We start from the raw sequence: 26,472 nt of genomic DNA, 5'->3' as shown, positions 1-26,472 counted from the left end.
TGTGTAGGAAGAACACATTTGAAAACAGTTTAAATGTGCACAACTGACATATCAAAATGAAATCTAATTTGTGTCAAATCCCTCCCTTTACATATAAAAGACGAGAGAGCACAGTGAATGGGCACTTTTTTAATTTTATTTTAAATGCAGGCTGCGTAGGAAGGTGGGGGGGGGGGGGTTCCAAGGCTGCTTGACCCACCAGCATGGCGCCCGGAGCGGACACGGTTGCGGGTAGAAGGTTGGCCCTCTAGTTCTACGCTACACCTGCACGGGGACGTGATCACGTGATAGCGGCGTCGGTTAACGTCACTTCCTTCCGTGCTAACAGCCAGGCTCTGACACGGCAGGTAGAAGGTTGGCCCTTTAGTTCTACGCTACACCTGCGCCGTGACGTGATCACGTGATAGCGGCGTCGGTGAACGTCATTTCCTTCCGTGCTAGCAGCCAGGCTCTTTGCTTGGAATTATGCCCGCGGAGTCCGTCGTCTCTTTCCATTCTCCTAGTTCTAGTTTGGGAGAAATTCATAAAAGCCGCAGTGCACGCGCATAAGGGCAGTAGGCGGGTGCACGAGGTTGCTGCACAGAAGCCGGGGGCCAGGAGAGCTCATGGCCGTGAAGCAGAGTCCTTCCACCTCCCGCCGCAAGCTCCACGTCTGCTTCTTTGGTAAGTTCGCAAAACCCTTCACTGCGAGGGCTGGAGGAGAGCCGTGCAGCTGTGGGGGTGCACACCTGCGCACGCCCCCTTTCAAGGACTGGAAGTGCAGCTGCCACATGCTGTGTCTGCGGGACAGCACTCCCCTCTAGCATGTGCCACTGGGGGATGCTGTGTGTGCAGCTCCACTCTCCCCTCTAGCAGGTGCCACTGGAGGATGCTGTGTGTGCAGCTCCACTCTCCCCTCTAGCAGGTGCCACTGGGGGATGCTGTGTGTGCAGCTCCACTCTCTCCTCTAGCAGGTGCCACTGTGGGATGCTGTGTGTGTGCAGCTCCACTCTCCCCTCTAGCAGGTGCCACTGTGGGATGCTGTGTGTGCAGCTCCACTCTCCCCTCTAGCATGTGCCACTGGGGGATGCTGTGTGTGCAGCTCCACTCTCCCCTCTAGCAGGTGCCACTGGAGGATGCTGTGTGTGCAGCTCCACTCTCCACTCTAGCAGGTGCCACTGGGGGATGCTGTGTGTGCAGCTCCACTCTCTCCTCTAGCAGGTGCCACTGTGGGATGCTGTGTGTGTGCAGCTCCACTCTCCCCTCTAGCAGGTGCCACTGTGGGATGCTGTGTGTGCAGCTCCACTCTCCCCTCTAGCATGTGCCACTGGGGGATGCTGTGTGTGCAGCTCCACTCTCCCCTCTAGCAGGTGCCACTGGAGGATGCTGTGTGTGCAGCTCCACTCTCCACTCTAGCAGGTGCCACTGGGGGATGCTGTGTGTGCAGCTCCACTCTCTCCTCTAGCAGGTGCCACTGTGGGATGCTGTGTGTGCAGCTCCACTCTCTCCTCTAGCAGGTGCCACTGTGGGATGCTGTGTGTGCAGCTCCACTCTGCCTCTAGCAGGTGCCACTGGAGGAAGCTGTGTGTGCAGCTCCACTCTGCCTCTAGCAGGTGCCACTGGAGGAAGCTGTGTGTGCAGCACCACTCTCCCCTCTAGCATGTGCCACTGTGGGATGCTGTGTGTTCAGCACCACTCTCCCCTCTAGCATGTGCCACTGTGGGATGCTGTGTGTTCAGCACCACTCTCCCCTCTAGCATGTGCCACTGTAGGATGCTGTGTGTGTAGCTCCACTCTCCCCTCTAGCAGGTGCCACTGTGGGATGCTGTGTGTGCAGCACCACTCTCCCCTCTAGCAGGTGCCACTGTGGGATACTGTGTGTGCAGCTCCACTCTGCCTCTAGCATGTGCCACTGTGGGATGCCGTGTGTGCAGCTCCACTCTTCCCTCTAGCAGGTGCCACTGGGGGATGCTGTGTGTGCAGCTCCACTCTCCCCTCTAGCATGTGCCACTGGAGGATGCTGTGTGTGCAGCTCCACTCTCCCCTCTAGCATGTGCCACTGGAGGATGCTGTGTGTGCAGGTGCCACTGGAGGATGCTGTGTGTGCAGCTCCACTCTCCCTCTAGCAGGTGCCACTGTGGGATGCTGTGTGTGCAGCTCCGCTCTCCCTCTAGCAGGTGCCACTGTGGGATGCTGTGTGTGTGCAGCTCCACTCTCCCCTCTAGCAGGTGCCACTGTGGGATGCTGTGTGTGCAGCTCCACTCTCCCCTCTAGCATGTGCCACTGGGGGATGCTGTGTGTGCAGCTCCACTCTCCCCTCTAGCAGGTGCCACTGGAGGATGCTGTGTGTGCAGCTCCACTCTCCACTCTAGCAGGTGCCACTGGGGGATGCTGTGTGTGCAGCTCCACTCTCTCCTCTAGCAGGTGCCACTGTGGGATGCTGTGTGTGTGCAGCTCCACTCTCCCCTCTAGCAGGTGCCACTGTGGGATGCTGTGTGTGCAGCTCCACTCTCCCCTCTAGCATGTGCCACTGGGGGATGCTGTGTGTGCAGCTCCACTCTCCCCTCTAGCAGGTGCCACTGGAGGATGCTGTGTGTGCAGCTCCACTCTCCACTCTAGCAGGTGCCACTGGGGGATGCTGTGTGTGCAGCTCCACTCTCTCCTCTAGCAGGTGCCACTGTGGGATGCTGTGTGTGCAGCTCCACTCTCTCCTCTAGCAGGTGCCACTGTGGGATGCTGTGTGTGCAGCTCCACTCTGCCTCTAGCAGGTGCCACTGGAGGAAGCTGTGTGTGCAGCTCCACTCTGCCTCTAGCAGGTGCCACTGGAGGAAGCTGTGTGTGCAGCACCACTCTCCCCTCTAGCATGTGCCACTGTGGGATGCTGTGTGTTCAGCACCACTCTCCCCTCTAGCATGTGCCACTGTGGGATGCTGTGTGTTCAGCACCACTCTCCCCTCTAGCATGTGCCACTGTAGGATGCTGTGTGTGTAGCTCCACTCTCCCCTCTAGCAGGTGCCACTGTGGGATGCTGTGTGTGCAGCACCACTCTCCCCTCTAGCAGGTGCCACTGTGGGATACTGTGTGTGCAGCTCCACTCTGCCTCTAGCATGTGCCACTGTGGGATGCCGTGTGTGCAGCTCCACTCTTCCCTCTAGCAGGTGCCACTGGGGGATGCTGTGTGTGCAGCTCCACTCTCCCCTCTAGCATGTGCCACTGGAGGATGCTGTGTGTGCAGCTCCACTCTCCCCTCTAGCATGTGCCACTGGAGGATGCTGTGTGTGCAGGTGCCACTGGAGGATGCTGTGTGTGCAGCTCCACTCTCCCTCTAGCAGGTGCCACTGTGGGATGCTGTGTGTGCAGTTCCACTCTCCCTCTAGCAGGTGCCACTGTGGGATGCTGTGTGTGCAGCTTCACTCTGCCTCTAGCAGGTGCCACTGTGGGATGCTGTGTGTGCAGCTCCACTCTCCCCTCTAGCAGGTGCCACTGTGGGATGCTGTGTGTGCAGCTCCACTCTCCCCTCTAGCAGGTGCCACTGTGGGATGCTGTGTGTGCAGCTCCACTCTCCCCTCTAGCAGGTGCCACTGTGGGATGCTGTGTGTGCAGCTCCACTCTCCCTCTAGCAGATGCCACTGGAGGATGCTGTGTGTTTAGCACAGGTCTCCCCTGTGGGATGCTGTGTGTGCAGCACAAGTCTCCCCTCTAGCAGGTGCCACTGTGGGATGCTGTGTGTGCAGCTCCACTCTCCCCTCTAGCATGTGCCACTGGGGGATGCTGTGTGTGCAGCTCCACTCTCCCTCTAGCAGGTGCCACTGGGGGATGCTGTGTGTGCAGCTCCACTCTCCCTCTAGCAGGTGCCACTGTGGGATGCTGCGTGTGCAGCTCCACTCTCCCCTCTAGCAGGTGCCACTGGAGGATGCTGTGTGTGCAGCTCCACTCTCCCCTCTAGCAGGTGCCACTGGAGGATGCTGTGTGTGCAGCGCCACTCTCCCTCTAGCAGGTGGCATGCTGTGTGTGCAGCTCCACTCTCCCTCTAGCAGATGCCACTGGAGGATGCTGTGTGTTTAGCACAGGTCTCCCCTGTGGGATGCAGTGTGTGCAGCACAGGTCTCCCCTCTAGCAGGTGCCACTGTGGGATGCTGTGTGTGCAGCTCCACTCTCCCCTCTAGCATGTGCCACTGTGGGATGCTGTGTGTTCAGCACCACTCTCCCCTCTAGCATGTGCCACTGTGGGATGCTGTGTGTGCAGCTCCACTCTCCCTCTAGCAGGTGCCACTGTGGGATGCTGTGTGTTCAGCACCACTCTCCCCTCTAGCATGTGCCACTGTGGGATGCTGTGTGTGCAGCACCACTCTCCCCTCTAGCATGTGCCACTGTGGGATGCTGTGTGTTCAGCACCACTCTCCCCTCTAGCATGTGCCACTGTGGGATGCTGTGTGTTCAGCACCACTCTCCCCTCTAGCATGTGCCACTGTAGGATGCTGTGTGTGTAGCTCCACTCTCCCCTCTAGCAGGTGCCACTGTGGGATGCTGTGTGTGCAGCACCACTCTCCCCTCTAGCAGGTGCCACTGTGGGATACTGTGTGTGCAGCTCCACTCTGCCTCTAGCATGTGCCACTGTGGGATGCCGTGTGTGCAGCTCCACTCTTCCCTCTAGCAGGTGCCACTGGGGGATGCTGTGTGTGCAGCTCCACTCTCCCCTCTAGCATGTGCCACTGGAGGATGCTGTGTGTGCAGCTCCACTCTCCCCTCTAGCATGTGCCACTGGAGGATGCTGTGTGTGCAGGTGCCACTGGAGGATGCTGTGTGTGCAGCTCCACTCTCCCTCTAGCAGGTGCCACTGTGGGATGCTGTGTGTGCAGTTCCACTCTCCCTCTAGCAGGTGCCACTGTGGGATGCTGTGTGTGCATCTCCACTCTGCCTCTAGCAGGTGCCACTGTGGGATGCTGTGTGTGCAGTTCCACTCTCCCCTCTAGCAGGTGCCACTGTGGGATGCTGTGTGTGCAGCTCCACTCTCCCCTCTAGCAGGTGCCACTGTGGGATGCTGTGTGTGCAGCTCCACTCTCCCCTCTAGCAGGTGCCACTGTGGGATGCTGTGTGTGCAGCTCCACTCTCCCCTCTAGCAGGTGCCACTGTGGGATGCTGTGTGTGCAGCTCCACTCTCCCCTCTAGCATGTGCCACTGGGGGATGCTGTGTGTGCAGCTCCACTCTCCCTCTAGCAGGTGCCACTGTGGGATGCTGTGTGTGCAGCTCCACTCTCCCTCTAGCAGATGCCACTGGAGGATGCTGTGTGTTTAGCACAGCTCTCCCCTGTGGGATGCTGTGTGTGCAGCACAAGTCTCCCCTCTAGCAGGTGCCACTGTGGGATGCTGTGTGTGCAGCTCCACTCTCCCCTCTAGCATGTGCCACTGGGGGATGCTGTGTGTGCAGCTCCACTCTCCCTCTAGCAGGTGCCACTGGGGGATGCTGTGTGTGCAGCTCCACTCTCCCTCTAGCAGGTGCCACTGTGGGATGCTGCGTGTGCAGCTCCACTCTCCCCTCTAGCAGGTGCCACTGGAGGATGCTGTGTGTGCAGCTCCACTCTCCCCTCTAGCAGGTGCCACTGGAGGATGCTGTGTGTGCAGCGCCACTCTCCCTCTAGCAGGTGGCATGCTGTGTGTGCAGCTCCACTCTCCCTCTAGCAGATGCCACTGGAGGATGCTGTGTGTTTAGCACAGGTCTCCCCTGTGGGATGCAGTGTGTGCAGCACAGGTCTCCCCTCTAGCAGGTGCCACTGTGGGATGCTGTGTGTGCAGCTCCACTCTCCCCTCTAGCATGTGCCACTGTGGGATGCTGTGTGTTCAGCACCACTCTCCCCTCTAGCATGTGCCACTGTGGGATGCTGTGTGTGCAGCTCCACTCTCCCTCTAGCAGGTGCCACTGTGGGATGCTGTGTTCAGCACCACTCTCCCCTCTAGCATGTGCCACTGTGGGATGCTGTGTGTGCAGCTCCACTCTCCCTCTAGCAGGTGCCACTGTGGGATGCTGTGTGTGCAGCTCCACTCTGCCTCTAGCATGTGCCACTGTGGGATGCCGTGTGTGCAGCTCCACTCTTCCCTCTAGCAGGTGCCACTGGGGGATGCTGTGTGTGCAGCTCCACTCTCCCCTCTAGCATGTGCCACTGGAGGATGCTGTGTGTCCAGGTGCCACTGGAGGATGCTGTGTGTGCAGGTGCCACTGGAGGATGCTGTGTGTGCAGCTCCACTCTCCCTCTAGCAGGTGCCACTGTGGGATGCTGTGTGTGCAGTTCCACTCTCCCTCTAGCAGGTGCCACTGTGGGATGCTGTGTGTGCAGCTCCACTCTGCCTCTAGCAGGTGCCACTGTGGGATGCTGTGTGTGCAGCTCCACTCTCCCCTCTAGCAGGTGCCACTGTGGGATGCTGTGTGTGCAGCTCCACTCTCCCCTCTAGCAGGTGCCACTGTGGGATGCTGTGTGTGCAGCTCCACTCTCCCCTCTAGCAGGTGCCACTGTGGGATGCTGTGTGTGCAGCTCCACTCTCCCCTCTAGCAGGTGCCACTGTGGGATGCTGTGTGTGCAGCTCCACTCTCCCCTCTAGCATGTGCCACTGGGGGATGCTGTGTGTGCAGCTCCACTCTCCCTCTAGCAGGTGCCACTGTGGGATGCTGTGTGTGCAGCTCCACTCTCCCCTCTAGCAGGTGCCACTGTGGGATGCTGTGTGTGCAGCTCCACTCTCCCCTCTAGCATGTGCCACTGGGGGATGCTGTGTGTGCAGCTCCACTCTGCCTCTAGCAGGTGCCACTGGAGGATGCTGTGTGTGCAGCTCCACTCTGCCTCTAGCAGGTGCCACTGGAGGAAGCTGTGTGTGCAGCTCCACTCTCCCCTCTAGCAGGTTCCACTGGAGGATGCTGTGTGTGCAGCTCCACTCTCCCCTCTAGCAGGTGCCACTGGAGGATGCTGTGTGTGCAGCTCCACTCTCCCCTCTAGCAGGTGCCACTGGAGGATGCTGTGTGTGCAGCTCCACTCTCCCTCTAGCAGGTGGCATGCTGTGTGTGCAGCTCCACTCTCCCTCTAGCAGGTGCCACTGGAGGATGCTGTGTGTGCAGCTCCACTCTCCCCTCTAGCAGGTGCCACTGGAGGATGCTGTGTGTGCAGCGCCACTCTCCCTCTAGCAGGTGGCATGCTGTGTGTGCAGCTCCACTCTCCCTCTAGCAGATTCCACTGGAGGATGCTGTGTGTTTAGCACAGGTCTCCCCTGTGGGATGCTGTGTGTGCAGCACAGGTCTCCCCTCTAGCAGGTGCCACTGTGGGATGCTGTGTGTGCAGCTCCACTCCCCTCTAGCATGTGCCACTGGGGGATGCTGTGTGTGCAGCTCCACTCTCCCCTCTAGCAGGTGCCACTGTGGGATGCTGTGTGTGCAGCTCCACTCTCCCCTCTAGCAGGTGCCACTGTGGGATGCTGTGTGTGCAGCTCCACTCTCCCCTCTAGCAGGTGCCACTGTGGGATGCTGTGTGTGCAGCTCCACTCTCCCTCTAGCAGGTGCCACTGTGGGATGCTGTGTGTGCAGCTCCACTCTCCCTCTAGCAGGTGCCACTGTGGGATGCTGTGTGTGCAGCTCCACTCTGCCTGTAGCAGGTGCCACTGGAGGATGCTGTGTGTGCAGCTCCACTCTGCCTCTAGCAGGTGCCACTGGGGGGTGCTGTGTGTGCAGCTCCACTCTCCCCTCTAGCAGGTGCCACTGGAGGATGCTGTGTGTGCAGCTCCACTCTTCCCCTCTAGCAGGTGCCACTGTGGGATGCTGTGTGTGCAGCTCCACTCTCCCCTCTAGCATGTGCCACTGGAGGATGCTGTGTGTGCAGCTCCATTCTCCCCTCTAGCAGGTGCCACTGTGGGATGCTGTGTGTGCAGCTCCACTCTGCCCTCTAGCAGGTGCCACTGTGGGATGCTGTGTGTGCAGCTCCACTCTCCCCTCCAGCAGGTGCCACTGTGGGATGCTGTGTGTGCAGCTCCACTCTCCCCTCTAGCAGGTGCCACTGGAGGATGCTGTGTGTGCAGCTCCACTCTCCCTCTAGCAGGTGCCACTGTGGGATGCTGTGTGTGCAGCTCCACTCTCCCTCTAGCAGGTGCCACTGTGGGATGCTGTGTGTGCAGCTCCGCTCTCCCTCTAGCAGGTGCCACTGTGGGATGCTATGTGTGCAGCTCCACTCTCCCTCTAGCAGGTGCCACTGTGGGATGCTGTGTGTGCAGCTCCACTCTCCCTCTAGCAGGTGCCACTGTGGGATGCTGTGTGTGCAGCTCCACTCTGCCTCTAGCAGGTGCCACTGGAGGAAGCTGTGTGTGCAGCTCCACTCTCCCCTCTAGCAGGTGCCACTGGAGGATGCTGTGTGTGCAGCTCCACTCCCTCTAGCATGTTGCATGCTGTGTGTGCAGCTCCACTCTCCCTCTAGCAGATGCCACTGGAGGATGCTGTGTGTTTAGCACAGGTCTCCCCTGTGGGATGCTGTGTGTGCAGCACAGGTCTCCCCTCTAGCAGGTGCCACTGTGGGATGCTGTGTGTGCAGCTCCACTCTCCCCTCTAGCATGTGCCACTGGGGGATGCTGTGTGTGCAGCTCCACTCTCCCCTCTAGCAGGTGCCACTGTGGGATGCTGTGTGTGCAGCTCCACTCTCCCCTCTAGCAGGTGCCACTGTGGGATGCTGTGTGTGCAGCTCCACTCTCCCCTCTAGCAGGTGCCACTGTGGGATGCTGTGTGTGCAGCTCCACTCTGCCTGTAGCAGGTGCCACTGGAGGATGCTGTGTGTGCAGCTCCACTCTGCCTCTAGCAGGTGCCACTGGGGGGTGCTGTGTGTGCAGCTCCACTCTCCCCTCTAGCAGGTGCCACTGGAGGATGCTGTGTGTGCAGCTCCACTCTTCCCCTCTAGCAGGTGCCACTGTGGGATGCTGTGTGTGCAGCTCCACTCTCCCCTCTAGCATGTGCCACTGGGGGATGCTCTGTGTGCAGCTCCATTCTCCCCTCTAGCATGTGCCACTGTGGGATGCTCTGTGTGCAGCTCCACTCTGCCTCTAGCAGGTGCCACTGTGGGATGCTGTGTGTGCAGCTCCACTCTCCCCTCTAGCAGGTGCCACTGTGGGATGCTGTGTGTGCAGCTCCACTCTCCCCTCTAGCAGGTGCCACTGTGGGATGCTGTGTGTGCAGCTCCACTCTCCCCTCTAGCATGTGCCACTGGAGGATGCTGTGTGTGCAGCTCCACTCTCCCCTCTAGCATGTGCCACTGGAGGATGCTGTGTGTGCAGCTCCACTCTCCCCTCTAGCATGTGCCACTGGAGGATGCTGTGTGTGCAGCTCCACTCTGCCTCTAGCAGGTGCCACTGGAGGATGCCGTGTGTGCAGCTCTACTCTCCCCTCTAGCAGGTGCCACTGGAGGATGCTGTGTGTGCAGCTCTACTCTCCCCTCTAGCAGGTGCCACTGGAGGATGCTGTGTGTGCAGCTCCACTCTGCCTCTAGCAGGTGCCACTGGAGGATGCTCTATGTGCAGCTCCACTCTGCCTCTAGCAGGTGCCACTGGAGGATGCTGTGTGTGCAGCTCCACTCCCCTCTAGCAGGTGCCACTGGAGGATGATGTGTGTGCAGCTCCACTCTCCCCTCTAGCAGGTGCCACTGTGGGATGCTGTGTGTGCAGCTCCACTCTGCCTCTAGCAGGTGCCACTGTGGGATGCTGTGTGTGCAGCTCCACTCTGCCTCTAGCAGGTGCCACTGGAGGATGCTGTGTGTGCAGCTCCACTCTGCCTCTAGCAGGGGCCACTGTGGGATGCTGTGTGTGCAGCTCTACTCTGCCTCTAGCAGGTGCCACTGGGGGATGCTGTGTGTGCAGCTACACTCTCCCCTTTAGCAGGTGCCACTGTGGGATGCTGTGTGTGCCGCTCCACTCTCACCTCTAGCAGGTGCCACTGTGGCATGCTGTGTGTGCAGCTCCACTCTCCCCTCTAGCAGGTGCCACTGTGGCACGCTGTGTGTTTAGCACAGGTCTCCCCTGTGGGGTGCTGTGTGTGCAGATCCACCATCCCCTCTAGCAGGTGCCACTGTGGGATGCTGTGTGTGCAGCTCCACTCTCCCCTCTAGCAGGTGCCACTGTGGGATTCTGTGTGTGCAGCTCCGCTCTCCCCTCTAGCAGGTGCCACTGGAGGATCCTGTGTGTGCAGATCCACTCTCTAGCAGGTGCCGCTGTGGGAACACTATTTCTTTTGTTACAGACCTCCCTATACATTGTTTAGTTGTGAGGGCAAGTATAGCTTTTCGGAACAGACTTTTAAGTTACGCTTCCTGACTCGGTGTTTCCTTTGTTTCGTTAGGTTGGGAAATCCCACCTTAGCATAGGGCACACTGATAAACCACTTTTGTTTGAACTTTGAATCTGTTGTCTCTCGTTTCATGATGCTGTCACACTTTAGTCATTCAAAAGGTGCAATTCCTGTCGCCACATTGGGTGAGGTATAATATGCCCTCAGCATGTCACTCAAAGCTCTGCGACCAGACACGTGTTTTGTTGTGGCCCATTGAATACATCCTTTAATGGTCGTATTGGCCCTTTCCACCAACCCGTTAGCTTGGGGATGATATAGTTATGTTCTCCAACTCATTCTCATCACACTCAATCATTTGCATCTATCTAGACGTAAACTGTACACCATCATCTGTTAACATCTCAGGAGTTCTCACTCTCACTCTCTCTCTCTCTCTCCCCCCAAACAGATGATGTAAGTATTCAATCACACTGGCAGTGGTTGGTTCTGACATGAATTCCACTTCCAAAAATGTAGTCTATAACGAGTGCAAATTGGTTATCCGGATTCATTCTATGCATCAGACTTAAACAATATTTAGATATTTTGATCCATTTTGATTTGGGCAAATCCAAAATCTGTGACAGTACCTGTTGTGTATTTAAAAGTATAGTTCCGTAAACGAGAGACCAGCAAATAATCGTACCAATACCTTTTAATGTCTAGATATGAACTGAACTGCTCCTTTCCCATTCCACATTTCCTTAGCTTGTGACCATGAGCATTGTACTACTACATTGACCAATTAACATCACAACAGTACCTTCTGTATTGCATACCTTTTTGTCCGCCGCTTGATAGACCTCACACCTTTCCACCAGCCAATCCATTTTTGGCCACCAATAAATCTCATACACACATGCCTCTTTGTCTGTTTTATACTCGTCATTACCTTCATGTGCCATTCTCCACAACTTTGCCTGTATATCACCCTATTCCCTTGTATAAGAATGCCATCTTCCACTGGTGACTTTTTAAAATTTTTGCCGAAAGGTATAACTAACCGTCCAGATTATGTTCTTTAGGCCAATCATTCAAGACATGATGTAACACCTGCACAAACACACTATTTTTCTATCGCCTGTTTCCATTCCTTGCTAGAGATTGCATTCTTCCCATCACCTAGAAATTACACCATCTCCTTATCTTCCTCCCCTTCATTCTTCCATTATCTAGTAATGCAGTCGAACCAGGAAATAAGGCCTCACATTTCTGGTTCCTGGTACATACTTCTATTTTGCACACATACTCGTATAGTTTTGATGCCAACCTCGGTGTGACTTTACCAGTACGACCACCTTTCAATATCTTCAACAGAGGTTTGCGCTCTGCTCTTTAAGTAAAAGGTGCACCCCATAAAGAAGACTGAAAATGTTGCACGGCCCAAACACCTGCAAGAGCTTCTTGTTCTGTCACAGAATATTGTCGTTCAGCATGCCTCAACATGTGTGAGGCAAATGCCAGTATATGCCTTTACCAAAACCATTTTCCCCAACACAGCACTCAATCCGGATGCTCTTGCATCTACAATAAAACACAAGGTTTGCGTTCTCGGAACGCCTTCAATAAAGGTGCTTCCATGATATGATATATTTTATTTGTATTGCGCTCGTACACAAGTGTTTCAGAGCGCGACAAGGGAAGGGAATGGGGGAACAAAACCATGATCTTACTAGGGCCAGTGACTTTGAGAAAGGGGGAAAGTGCATGGAAAGTGGAAAGTGCAGAGCGGAGGAGAACAGATAAATAGATGATGGAGGCCATAAACGGTCGTAGTGCAACAAGCAAGTGGCAAGTGCTGTGTTTACGGCAGCAGGCTGGGTAAGGCTGAGTGCAGAAAAGAAGAAAATGGTGGGTGTGGGGACTGTAAGGGTGGAGATACAGTCCCCAGTGCAAGGGGTGGCCAGGAGGTAGTGCAGGAGGGTGGCACGGTGAGCAGGTAACTGGGCCCAGGGGACAGAGGATGGCTGGGTGCACAGTGCCAAGAGAGCAGATCAGCAGCGGATAGGGGGGCGAAGGCAGAAGCAAAGGGGAAGGTCTTGAGGTGCTCCCGGAGCCGGAGATGGTTCTCCGCAAGTTTTAGAGTGTCAGGGAGGCTGTTCCAGAGGGAGGCCCCAGCCGAAGACGGGAGATCTACCCCCAGCTCGTGGCTTTGTGTAGCAACTCTTGCATAGGCGCTACCAATGTGGCATAACCATGAATAAAACTAGCTCAACCCCACAACTACACCTCCGATTTTTCTTCTTGTGGCCTTGGTGCTTGCTAGATGGCCGTAACCAATCCTTCTCTTGGTTTTACCGCTTCAGCTGATCACATCACTCAGATATTCCACTGAGGCTTTCAAATATACACACTTCGCTTTAGGTCATCCCCTTTTCATTCAACATGTCTTAACACCGCAGACAAAACACTGTCAGGCTCTTCTCCATTTTGTCCATCTATAAGCAAATCATCTTGAAAAGCTACCACTCCTTTTCATGCCCTTGAACCTCTTATGCATCAGTCGCTGAAATACAAATGAGGCTGACTCCCCTTGCATTGAAAAACCCTTCCAGGCGTTATACCCTGACTCGAGGCCACTATGCACTTTAGTAATAGGATCTGGTGGTGGTGTGGAAAAACCTCTAGTATTCACCACCTTAGATATCAAATAGTCTAGCTTTGGCAGTAGATGACAGCCAACACACGCTGGAGACCAAGTAATAATACTAGGTCACACAACCGCTCTCATATGGGGCCCAAGATGGGCACGTATTTATATCTGATTCACGACAATATGTTCAAGTATCCATAATATACCATACTTCTTAGAAAAAGGAAGATGAGTCTTTCTGATTCATATCAAAAATGATTTATCCATAGTAGTTCAAACAAAAAGCTATCACTAATAATCCTTAGTGAGGAAGCAGTTGCCCCAATCCACATGTATTAGACTAAAAAAGCCAATGCATTTCGGAAATTATTTCCTTCATCAGGGCGAGTCTCATTGGTGTGGTTAGTGGTGAAAAACAGAACGTCCTGCGTTCATGCCCACTCAGCAGTGGGTTGTAAATGACATTATGCACAAAGGCATGGAGAAAATCCACTCGTGCTTACAAGGAAACCAATCTTGTAATACACAGAGAGAAACGATCCTCCACTGTGCAGCTGCAGGGCACTCTCTTCTGTTTGTTCCTTTTTTTCCTCTTAGTGGATGACAGCCAACCCAGATCACTGTGCTTTGACCCCTCAGGTCCATATATAACCCAATGGCTCCCTTCATCGTTCTGCCACCACCACTGGTGAAACCATAATGACGACTCTATAGGTTCATTATCTTCTCTTTCACCATGCGGTCCAAATGAGCTGCAAGTTCTTCCTGCACATTAAATAGTACTGCACAGACTCCTTGCCTGGTGGGCACTGCATTTTGGTTCTGTCTTATGTGGTGCACAAAACCCTTTAGGTTGCTGTCGGTCTTAAAACTGATTTTAAGATTTTGCAAAATCTTTTCCAACTTTCATCCCTGAGCCAATGACAATACTTGATGGTCATTGCAAGGATCCCATCCTCGTTGCCACTATGTAGCAATAAGTAAAGTCATACACGTTTGTATGATATGTCCCCCCCCCCCTCCCTCTTTATTTGGGCCTGTACATCGACTCTTATGGGAACCACCATCGTCCACCACCTCGCATTGCCCACTTTCACTCTCCCCCCGCATAATGTTTTACCCCAGTGTTCCATGGGGTACTGCAGTGTCCTGTGCCACCGATATGTGGATCATAACAAGGTGTCACTATTCGATGCTGTTTGTGCAGCAGAGCACTCTTATCTAGCAGATGCCGATGTTGTATGCTGTGTGCAGCATAGGCCTCTCTTCCAGCAGGTGCCCCAATCGAATGTGTGCCTTATGCAATTTTGTTTTCTGTTAATTCCCATGATTGGTAATGGGAGGGAACAAGATATTGGAGTACTGAAGCGTTGTTTCACAGAAGTCTGTTGGACTCTACAAAACTAGGGTTTTGTAATAGAAGTTCTTCGGATTTTCTTTTCATGCAGACTTCTATACATTTGCATCTGGGTTCATCTTCACATCCGGCAGTAATATTAGGATCCCCTCCTCTGGTACACTGATGGAACCTATACATGGAGTTCTGCGGGTGGAGGTAGGGTAGTAGCCGTCTATGTTTTCTATTTTTGTGTTCTATATTTGCCTGTTTATTTTTACTTGGTGCATTTCTGCTTTTAGGGAGACAAAGTGGCACATATTTCACTTCTCTTTAGGGCTGCAGGTCTGTAATTGACACCCCTTCATACTATAGGAATCACAGTTGGGAATCAGTTAGCAATATGGCCTCCTTTTTAAGAAGGGGCTACATGCTTTTCACGCTTCATCTTTAACAAAAGTCCACTAACTGTAGAGCAAGTCCTCCGTTGACTTGGAGAAAAGTATGAATATTGGATGCAAGCCACAGGGATAGTTGAGGCCAGAGGTGAAAAGGATGAGGACATTCTACATTTTTGGTGAACTCCTGCTTGAGGACCGCGCGAACATGAAGAAGCTACTCAACACATTAGAAGCCATGTTTAATGTGATCCTGTTCTGTTCTCTGTGCAGGATTCCAACTGCGGGAGGACAAGAAGGAATATCACTGTAACGTGGGAAAGGACTGCAAAGAGCACCTCATTTTACGCACGGTAAGGTTGTCTCAAATCTTTTATTTTATTTATTGAACACTTGTAAGGCGCCTTTACAGCAAAAAGTGTTTCTAGGCACCACGAGACAAGTGGGTGGGGGGGAGGGGGATATGGCATGAATCGACAGTAACAGTCCTACTAGGCCTTGTGACATTCAGATTGATCAAGTGCAGTAACGGGAAGGGGAATCAAGGGGAAAGGATGATGCAGGCGGAGGGAGAAGTACAAGAGGGAGGGGCCAGGCGGCTGGGCAAGTGCTAAGTGGATCCAGGATGGCACGTGCAAGGGGAAACAAGGGACGGTGTAAACTAGTGAAAGTACAGGGGTGAACAGAACAGCAAGTGCTGGTAAAGGGGTGCAGGGGAAGACGGGCCTGGCCACGGTAACAATTCGTAAGAGACACAGGAGCCAGTCACAGCAGCAGGTTAAGTTAGGAAGGGAGGGGGAGAGGGAAGGAGGATGAGAAGGTCTTGAGAAGCTTCTGCAATCTAAGGAGATCTGGCTCCAGATGGCAAAGAGGGCAGGGAGAGGAGGGCAGGGAGGCTGTTCCAGAGGGAGGCTCCTGCTGAATAAAAGTGATCTACTCCCTTCCACACTCTCTACCCTCTGCCTGGAGAAACATCTGATCTACCGAAAGTTGGAGGTAGCAGAGCGAAGGATTCTAGCAGGGATGTATTTAGGGAGAGAGAGAGAGGGATGTAGCAAGGTCCTTGGCCCCAGAAAGCCTTGTGGGTGATGTAGAGGGTCTTGAGTTAGTTTGACCCTTTCAACCACTAGGTGCTAGTGGAGAGATTTTGGGGCTGGAGAGATGTGGTCCCTGGGATTGAGGCCAAAGATAAGTCTTGCAGGCTTATTCTGGATTAGAAGTTTGTGTTTTGGAACCCCAGCTACTTTGGCGCTGGATAAGGCAGTTGCTGGATGTTGCGTTGGTAGGTTAGTACGATGTATTCATTTTCCAATAATTCAGGACACTGTTGTAAGCTCGACCTTGGTCGATTTTAATGGTTTGTTAGTTAGGTTATGCTTCTTGCCACAGATTGGCAGACATGGTTGTACACATTAGGGTTGTTAGCTGTTTGCATGTTTAAAAAGTGCCAAATCAACAGCCTTCAGTGCGAGCACGTGGTCAATTTGAAGTATAGAGGGCCTTCACGTCGAGGGAAACTAGTAGGTATTTGGCTTCCCAGACGAAATCTTGTAGTATGAGTAGAGACTGCATGCAGTAAGGGAGAAAGGTGGGTATTTTCACAGCTTCTGATGCCAAGACCTTGCTGATGTATTTAGCGAAGTGTTCTGTGATCCATCCAATGGCAATGAGTATAGGTCTCACTTCCGGAATATTATCGTATTTCTTGTGCACTTTGGGCAGAAAGTATATAGTTGGCATCCTAGGGTTTTTAGGTGGTCCCTTTCATCATCTGTGATTACACTTCTTCTATTCCACTTGTCCATCAATTCCTTTGCATGTCCAATCGTAGATGTAGTTGGGTTGCTAGCTAGTGTTTCATAGCAACACGGTGTCGTTGGGTGAGACATTGCCATGTGTATGTAGTCCTTTCGGTTCAATATTACAATATTGCCACCTTTGTCCGCTTCTCTGATAATGATGGTCTTGTTGTCTTGCAGTGTCGTGAGTGCTTTTCTTTCATCTGGGCTCAAGTTTCCCTTGTCATGGTTCGGGTGTTGGGACATTCTGTCTTCCAGTAGGTGAAAGTTGCCTGTAACAGCCTGATGAAAGATGCCAATGGCGTTTTCTCCATAAAATGTTTGTGAGCTTGTATTTTTTGCGGCGTTCAGGGATGTCTGTTAAAGGAATAGTTTGCTCAAAAATATTATTGTCCCAAAACATGGGCAATAATCAACCATGTGCATTAAACATTTTAAAGACCCTATGTAAACAAGGCTCAAAGAGTTTACATGGGAGCATCCATTTTGCCATTTAAAGCAGCCTCCTCAGCTCATGATAAACTCTGCTCTGGTGGCACTAAACAAGCAGCAAAAGCCCCCTACTGGGAGCATTTGCTTACTCCAGCCAGAGCAGAGCTCAACATGAGCTAGGCTGCCTTCAATTTCATTTTACGTTTTCGGTGCTCCCCAAGCCCAGGGAAGCACAGAAAACGTAAAATGAAGGCAAGGCAATTATAAATACAACTTGTCTTCGTGATTGCTGTGGTTGAAAAACCACGGAAATTATAAATGCAGCAATATTGTATTTCTGACTGCAGCGGCTATTGCTTAGTCGCCTGGACTCCCCCGGTGGAGTCCAGAAGCCTCTAAGTGAAAGACGCTGCAGACAGAAATACAACGCAGTTGTATTTAAAAGCACTGTGGATTTCTTTCCAAGTTTTTTGTGATCCTCCGGCTCGAAGGAGCCCGAGTAACCTCTGAAGAAAACGGCTGTTTGTGGTAGCGCCCAGGGGACTCCAAGCTGAAGCCACCGCAAACAAAACATTTGAAAAGCTGCAGTTTTCTTTCTAAGTTTTCCAGGCTTATCCAGCCTGGATAACATAGAAAGAAAATCGCAGCTTTTATATTTGCAGTGCTCAGTTAAAAAATAGGCACTTGCCTAGATGCAGCTTTCCTGCCTGCATTCTCTGGTCTCCGGCACTAATGAAGCAAAAGCCACCCAGTGGTAGCTTTTGTTTATTACAGCTGGCTGGCTTTTGCTTCATTAGTGCCGAAAGGGCACAAAATGGATGCCTCCTAGTGCTTAAAAAGTTTGAGTTTGAGCCTCATTTGCTCAAAACTTTACATAGGGACTTTGTTTTAAAAATATTTTTTATATATATTTTTGATTATGGGCTATCTTTGTACAATATTTTTGAGTGAACTACCCCTTTTAAGATGGATTTCGGAACTCTGACCTGACGGGCAGAGGTTCAGAAGGCCAGCCTAGTTTCTTGGAACTGAAGGACCTCAATGAGCACACAGTAAAGGACACTCTCAAATCACTCCCAGTCAGGAGTATATATTAAAAAATACAAGACATTTATACAAGGCCTTTTGAAGTTCAACACATAGCAATATTCACAGTAACACTAGAAAACCAACACAATCCTATCGCAATACATATATACAAGACCAAGTGGCCTAAAGGGTCAAATGCATGAAATGGGTCCACAACCTAGAAAAGGGAAGCAAGCAGGTAGTGCCAAGAGTCTTTGGGCAGTTCTGCAGTGATCACAAACCTAACTATAAGGCAGTCCAACCCCTACGATGAGAGGAGGCTAGTGCTGAAATGTACTTGTAATGCTGGTGCACGCGCTAGTGCAGATGGGTGAACCAGGCTCTCTTGTAGGGCCTGTAGCAGCTCAGGAAGGTGGGTGAGGCGATGCTTAATAAGTTCCCACGGTTCGAGGAGGGTCTTCCCCCACAGAGCAGAGCGGTTTCCAAGAGTTGGGGAATAGTTTGCTAGTTCGCACTAGCAGTGGAAAGGAGAGGGGCCCCTCGTGCGTACAAATTGATGGATGCATTAGTCCACTTTGGTTGCAGGTTCAAATGCGACAATTTCTGCGACTCTGCGGCGAAGCTACAGCGTTGAGGCCCAAACGGGACAGTGGTGATTTCTCTGCTCATGGTGGATGGTTCAGGGTAGTTTCACTGCAGCAGGCTTCGGGGACAAGAGGGGACAGCAGCAGCACACCTGCAAAGTTTGTCACCACGGCTGGGCGACACGGTAACTGTGTGTACTTCGGTTCGGGTTGTCTCTCTTTACTCCAGAGCTGGGAACGCCAAGTGTCCGAAATTCGGTATGAGAGTGCCGTGAACACTGAGCTTGCGGGTTACCCAGTTTTGAGGGCCTCGTCAAAACGGAGACAGAGCAAAGATCTTGCACAAGCTGGTTGGCCCAGGGATACTTCCGAGAAGGCTTACTTGCAGGGTTTGATGAAGGTGCCGAGAATAGTTAGTGCCATTATTCCAATGGGTTGAAGTGTCTTCGATCAGATGCAGAGGGGTCCAGTGGGACAACAGCAGGCTCAGGGTGCCAAACCTTCCAGCAGTTCCTCGGCTTCGTAGTTTCAGGATACTTGGATCCTATCCTTCGTTCAGTGAGAGCTCCAGAGATCGACATGGTATGGCTGTTTGGGGCCTTATCTTATCCAGAATAACCTTCGCGCCAAAATGAAGAGGACCCAAACGCACACCATACGTGGACCAATCACAGAGCACAGTGGTGCCAGGGATTCAGAGCACACCAGACACCCACGATGTGGACTGCCTGCCTGCATCCTCGGGCGCGCACACACAAGGCATGCAGGACCCTGCGAAAGCTGGACGCCTCGCAGGAAAATGTGTGCCTAAAAAATAGGACTGAACCAGGTTGGCTCAACCTGGGGAAGGGGAAGGAGCAAGATGGCCAAAGGATAGGACCAAGAACCTTGTGGCATAGCCATTTTGGAGCAAGGCCACCTTTCCGTGCCAAACACGGTTTGCATGGCAGGAAAGAGTTAAAAATGCATGAAAAGATAAGCTGCCATCAGTCCTGTCCAAGGCACATCCGCACTTCTCCGAAAAATCCATATGAGGGTGTCTATGGCCCTTGGAAATGAGTATAGGATCCAAGCGCACTGTAATGTAAGGTACATTGTTCACTTGTATGTTGCAGTAAAATTGCAACACTTGCAAGGACTAAGGGAAACAGTCTCCCAGTACTGACTGTCTTTAAGGGCATGTCAGTTTCCCCAAAAGAAAGTGAGTGAAAACCCAGCGGAGTACAGCAGAAGGCTGGGCACCTCTGGTAAAGTCAGACTATATGGTGTTTAAACAAAGCAAAAAGTTGGGGGTTAGGGGGTACACAACTGGAGGGAACATTACACATATAATGGAAAGCTTTCCTAACCATATCCATGTTCAGATCCTTGAAAGATCTTCCTATTGTGCTCCTTCCAGATTAACCAGTAAATGGGTCAGGTCTAGGTTTTACAAATCGATCGCGCTAATGATCTGGTTCTTGGTGCCTGCTGTTTGCCAATTGATTTTCTTGGCAAATACATTTTTCAACTTAAGCTTTCTGGTGAATTTGAAGAGTTCGATATGTGCTTCAACGTGGTCAGCAGTTGCAGTTGAGTCAAAAGTGAGTCCTTTATTCAATATGTTGATTTCCGTTGCATTATGTGTATAACTTGAGAGGTTGAGCACTAGGTTTAACGTCTGGGGTTCCTTTGTTGAAATTGCATCTGGGATCTTGTAAGTCTTATTGCGCTTTCTTACTCCGAGCTCGTGCTTCTCGGACCCTCCTCGCGTGCCTCTCGTTGTATCTCTTCTTGTATGCATCTCCTCTAGCGGTTCCTGAAAACTGACTTTTTTGGTCTTGTTTGTTGCTTTGGCACCTTTCTTGCAGCGCTTGATTTCCTCTAACAAATTGTGCTCCTTTTCCCAGTTGTTAATACTGCTTGTTGGTGCTTCGTTGCTGGTCTTCTCGGGTTGGGTTGGTGTCTTGGTCGTAGTGTCATTATCACGACCGATTTCAGAACTGGCCGGCGAGTTTGGTGTACTTATACAGGAGTTGGTTCTATAGTTGTGGTCATATTTTGGCTGAAATGTGTATACTCGGTTATCTCTGTAATCCCATTTGTTTTGTGCAAACTTGCGCATTTTCTGAGCTTGACCTCATCTTGGCGTTTGAGAATATCGTACATGGTTTTGAAGTTGCGTTCTTTGGTGCTAGCTAGTGCGTTGCTGGCTTCTATTTCTGATTTGAGGTTGTCTATTTCTGTTATCAGTCTTTATGTTCCCTTTCCGCATGTTCAATCAACAGTTTTAACGTCGGGCGCATCCTCCGATTGGAACCCAAACTACGTAATGCAGGAAACCAATCGGATCTAGGGAGATCTGAACAGACCAACGCGGTGTCCCACAGTTCCCTCAAGCTCTTAAACCTCCCATTGTTTTTCTGGATTAGTTGAAGAGGTAGGAGAGAGACAGAAGGAGGAAGAGGCTGTTGCAATAATCCAGCCTGTAGAGACCTATAGCTCTTTGAGGAGCATGTGGAATTTAAATTTAGGGAGAAATGGTCTACACTTGATTTCGAGGTAAATGAGATGTCGAGGTAAATGAGGTGTGGGTCGGGTGTGTGGGGGAAGTGGGGCGAGTACTGGATATGTTATGGGAGATAGCGAGAGAAAAGGAGCCAAAGCATCAGGATATTTGTGAGATGTAGAAGACCAGGACTGGATAGTGTATGTGACTGATGGAAATAGATTTTGCTGAGGAAATGTTGAATGTGATTGGATAACTGTCAAGAAAAGGGTTAGATGATAGATGTCAGTTCATTTGAGGGAAAAGATAATTGAATGGTGGGGAGGACCAGGCTGAGGTTATGATTGGGTGATTCAGAGCGTAAGTGATGGTTAGGGGTTTACTATACAGATTTGGGGCGAAGAGGTAAGTGTGAATTCGTCAATATAAATGAAAGGAGAGATGGGGGGGGGGGCGGGGCGAAATGTTTGATTAGGATGAAGGTGGTTATAACCACACAATGCAATACGTTGAAGTTAGTGACAACACAGAGGGATACTAAGATGTTTAATTGGTGGCTTTTTGGCAAGGAGAAAACAAGACTTGGCATGACTGACAAATCATTGGGGAGGACAGCAGGTGAAGCCTGTTGGTGGGACCAAGTGTGTTGCATAGACACCTTTTACTTAACGCCTCTTCTCTGATCTCCTTTAGATGTGCCTGGATGCCAGTGCAAGAGAGGAGCAGCATATAGTGGTGATCGAAGCTCTACATTCGAAGAGGAAACAGGATATTGTGCATCTTGCATCTCTGAGGCCAAACGTGGCTAACACAGTCAGTATCTAGGCTTTGCTTGAAAACATAGTTTCATTGATGCTGTAATTTTGAGGCTACTTAATGATTCTTGTCCTTAGATTAGATTGTCCTTGTGTTAGATTAGTTAACCGGATGCAACTAGTGCTGTCAAATGTAACTTCTTGATCTACAGATTGTTTTATCATCTTTTCGTTTATTCTGCATGTACGTTAACAAAGCACTGTGTGCCAGCAGCTCTCGATGGACAGTAACCACAGGAAAAAAAGTGGACACACTGAAGCTAAGTGGTCAAAAGCATTGGTGCACTTGTGCTTTTAGTGCCCGCCTGTCGTGTCTTGTTCTCACTATGTTAACCAGACACCTATGCAATCTCCTCACTACTCCGTAGACTAGTCATGGTCTCTTTTAAAAAGATTTTGTGTGGCTTGGAAAATGTGTACGCGTATATTGTAGTGTTAGTCGCTGCAATACAATTTCAAGTTCCCTAGGAAACCCAAACGTCTGTGCAGTGAAAACCGCTGGACTGAATTGGACTAGGTATGGAACAACTTGGCACAAAGCGTGAACTATTTCCAGGAGGGATCTGGAGTTAGTCCATCCAGTAGTTCTAATATTTTGTTGGGGCATAGGTTGTGTCAGGATGCTCAGGTCCAAGGCGCAGGAGCGAACCAGTACCAACCACCCCCTCAATGGTCTCAGTGTCTGCAAGTCAAGTCTTACACAGACGTCTGTAACCAGAGCGGGGAAGGAGGGTTAGGAGCTCGATGAGTGGATAGGTAGCGGGATTTTTAGGTTAACCGGATTGAGGGGTAGGAAGAGGTTATGGATGGGACTGGGGATTTTAGGATAAAAGATGACTGCACACTTTTCCTGAACTGGTTGCTGCAAGTGTTTTTAACACCTTTACATGTAAAGGTTTTTCCCTTCACACTACATTGCCCTTCAACATATCATGTACATTCTCCTCTGAACACGAAGTTAAAACAAACATGGATTGATAAACAAGATGTGAGTCCTGTTACATTTTCATGAACAAAAGTCTCGTGCAGAAGCACACTTAGCTTATACTTCTGTCTTTAAGTCCTGTCCTGCAAAGGCTGTCGAGTCCTGTGCCACGTCCTTGCGGTCAGGTGATCAGATGCACACTAAAAGGAAAAAACAAGGACAAGCATTAGCGTGTGCCTTCTGATTCTGTCAGTCTCTCACTCTCCCAAACACACTCTACACGCATTCAGCATTCCGTGCATTCAAGGATTTTCAGGTTCCTTTGGGGTGCGCTGCCGCACGTGGCCTTCAACCCCCCAGGATCTATATTTTGCCAATATTCGGTCTTCCTTCAGACCGACTGCCTTTTGCACTGTAATGCGCTCCCGCCTCGTGCGCCTTTCCGGCTTATGTTCCACGAGACAAAACACGTGAAAACATCCACAAATAGTATCGTCTTTCGCCTGCACACAATCACAGAGCAGAACTCTTTCCCCCGAAGCCCGCCCACTTAGCTTCTATGTGCCGGCGCAGGGGGCTCTGGAGGGGTTGGGATATGCCCCCCCTGCGCTTCCCCCGTAGGTCCCAGACACTCCGTGGGCTGAGCGGTACTTATCTTCATGAAGCGAGGGGCCGGATGGTTCCTCCGGAGGCTCTGGGCCCCTCGCGTGTGAATTCCGAGGAGCTGCTGGGCACACGTCCACTCTCCTCGATGTCTCGAGCGCAAGCCCCGTGCCTTGGGGCTTGCGCATGCGCACTCGCGCGCCACACCCAGCGCGGCTTCCCATTGGCTCGCGAGTCCGCAGAGCATGCTGGGAAATGTAGTCCTGACATGCCAAATGCTGGGATTTGTAGTTTTGGGCGGCAATACGTCTACAGAAAGGGCATAACAGCCTTTTTAAGTATAGTAGCTTTCTGGGTCTAGGTTTCTTCATGGTCCCAGGCCCTACAGTTCCAACAGTACATGGTCTATGGCTAGTCGTGCCCCTGACAGGTTGCCACTTTCCCCACCATTCTAGCTATCTCTCCCATGGTGCTTTGCAGCAGAAATGAAAAGTGAAACAGAATTAAATTTGGAAGAGACAAAAAGATGACATGACATCAGGCTAGAGGTGGGGAGGGGGAAAGAAGACACTTTGGGGAGTGTGGTGAGCTCTAACGTTTTCTCATAACCGGTGGGGTTATAGAAGAGAACTGGATCAGGAATAAAAGTGTTGCATGAATAAACAGGGTTATTTGTAGTACACTACTGTTGGGTAAGGTTTTAACCTTGGTGCCAAATCTACCTCGGTTGTGAGAAGCCTAGAATGTTTTGCTGGACTGGTAGATTATTTTCCCTATACCTCAGTGAGTGGGAATCTTTTTCCCCACTGTCGGATTCTTTTACTTGTTTTATTGATGTCCTTTCTAGACTCTCCATAGTGTAATTTTATTGTTTTGCTCTTCCTTGACCACTTTTGGTGTCTATACCTTTTGAATGTGCAAGGAAACTCAACCTTACTTGGCTGGGGTCTCCCTCTGGAACAGCCTCCATGCCACTCTAAAAAATGAGGAGATCCATCTCCGGTTCCGGAAGCACCTCAAGACCTTCCTCTTTGCTTCTGCCTTTGCTTCCCCCTCTTGCCTGCTGATCTGCTCTCTCTTGGCACCGTGCACCTGGCCACCCTTTGTCCCCTGAACCCAGGTACCTGCTCACCCTGCCACCCTCCTACACTGCCTCCTGGCCACTCCTTGCACTGGGGGCTGTACTGGGGGCTGTATCTGTAACCATACAGTCCCCCCCCCCCCCCCCAATCCCTCCATTTCTTCTTTTTCCGCGCTCATCAGACTTGCCAAGTCTGCTGCCTTAAACATAACACTTGCTGGCTGCACTACCACTGTTTATTACCTCTTATCTATTTATTTTAATTTATTATTATTTCTGTTCTCCTCTGCTCTGCACTTTGCACTCTTTCGCCCCCTTCCAGTCACTTGCGTGTTCTCAATGTCACTGGGCCTAGTAAGATCGTTGTTTTTGTTCTCCCCTGTGCCCCCTCCCCCTTGCCTTGCCGCACTCTGAAACGCTTGTTTATGAGCGCGTTATAAATAATCATATCAATGCACCCCTCCACGGATGGTGCACCAGCAGTGGGGTACCCTCGGATCTTTTAGGATGTGCTCCCCCTGCCCAGCCCACTGGCGTCTTGCCAATGTCCAGCTTCTGGATTAGGTAAAGGAGCCATCGACGCCCCAGCCCTGCCTACCTTTTGTGGCCAATGAGGTGGTTTGTGCCGCAGCACCCTCTCTTTGTCCCAATATCCCTAGTTATTCCGCTGCAGCCTTTATGGCAGTATGATCTGGCATTTATAACGTGCCTATCACAAGCAGTAACTGCCTTTTGATATTCCAGGAGCCCTGAATTCCCAACATGCCGCCAGGCCTCCCTGCAGCCCACACCAGGACACACAGCTCAGCAGTCCCAAGTTGCTGTGAGGGGAACCGCACTGTCTAGAGCAGCAGCCCACCACTGTAACCAGGCAACACCATCAGTACCTCCAGAGACCTCGGCTGGGATACTTTTGTGTCGTGAGTCTGGAGCGTTCATTCCAGTAAAGGTCTGTGCAAGCCGCCCCCAACCCCTCCCCCTACCCTCAATATCCTGTCACACATGCCAGCCACAGCAGGGTGCTCTCCAGGCCGCCGGTGTCACTAAGCACCACAGGAGCACAGCTCGTCTTCAGCTGGTCTTGGCTGACTCAACATACCGTCCAGGGTCCATTGCTCGTCTTATCAGTGATGGCTTCCCATGCTCTCTGCAGGCTCTGGCAGGCACCAGCTGAGCCCAGATGATCAGATGGGCTCAGGCGTCCGAGGTCCAAGGGTGACCGCAACCTTCTCCCGCCAGCTGCTCCAATGTACTGCTGTACATGGCCTGCGGCCACCGCAAGTCTCTCTGCAGAGAGCTGCGGTGACACTGTGAGAAACTGCAAAGTCCACCAAACAATGCAGGTAGGTGAGACCCAGCTGCTCAACACCAGTTCCTGTGGTGGTAGCACAGAACCACGTATGTTTTTGTCCAGATATTCGAAGGCGTCCCGGGAGCTTGCAGGCTAACTTCCTTGCTGGCTGTGCTCTCTAGCCCCTCTGAAGAAAAGGATTTGTTCGGGATGTTTTAGATTATCCAGAGCACGGTGTTGTAAGTATCCAGACGAGCTGTAGCAATACTTACTAGTCCTTTGGAGAGGCATTATTGGCTCTTGGCTGTGTTCTTGCTTTCTGGAGGACTGGGTTGGCTGGGTTGCCTTGAGGTGCCCACCAAGTGGTTGCTTTTGGTTGTCTCTTTAGGGTAGGCAGATCCTCCCCAACCTTCCAGTTTACCTCATGGGTCATCTTGAGCTCATAACATGAGCTACTTATGTGTAGATGGAGACACCCAGTCTTGGTTTGTAAGCAGCCCCATGTTTAAAGCCCTCCAGTGGGTGCTCTGTGCTATGGGTGTATTTTGGTCAACTGGTTGGTTGGGCATCAAGAGTGGAGCGTGACTGGTGTTGTGCTGCTAGCTCCTCCTGTGCTTGCAGGGCCTTGGTATCTGTGGCTCTATTTCGAATTGCACGGTGCCTTGCCTGGTTGGCTGATTGCAGCTTTACTTTGCCATGCCAGTTGAGGTTTTGTAAGTGTTGGTGCTGGAGTCGCTGGTCTATGGCCTTGGCATGTTGGAGCCACAGTGCCCACAATGC

At 51.7% G+C, this 26,472-nt stretch overlaps 1 protein-coding gene across 1 annotated transcript in view; it reads left to right on the top strand.

The window, feature by feature from the left end:
- The first annotated feature begins 424 nt into the window (after positions 1 to 424).
- The window catches only part of LOC138516999 (nucleophosmin-like), a 419,222-nt gene continuing 393,174 nt past the window's right edge, over positions 425 to 26,472 (top strand). The window contains exons 1-3 of the mRNA XM_069632499.1: positions 425 to 663; positions 14,919 to 14,998; positions 21,671 to 21,790. Coding sequence (XP_069488600.1) covers positions 606 to 663; positions 14,919 to 14,998; positions 21,671 to 21,790 — 258 coding nt within the window. The 5' untranslated portion in view covers positions 425 to 605. The remainder of the gene's footprint in view (positions 664 to 14,918; positions 14,999 to 21,670; positions 21,791 to 26,472) is intronic.

This window comes from Ambystoma mexicanum, chromosome 6q, assembly GCF_040938575.1.
Source record: "Ambystoma mexicanum isolate Mex_15411 chromosome 6q, UKY_AmexF1_1, whole genome shotgun sequence".
In the NCBI taxonomy this organism is placed as follows: Eukaryota; Metazoa; Chordata; class Amphibia; order Caudata; family Ambystomatidae; genus Ambystoma; species Ambystoma mexicanum.
Note: the sequence above shows the minus strand (reverse complement) of the source record. Positions and strands in the feature narration are given on the sequence as shown.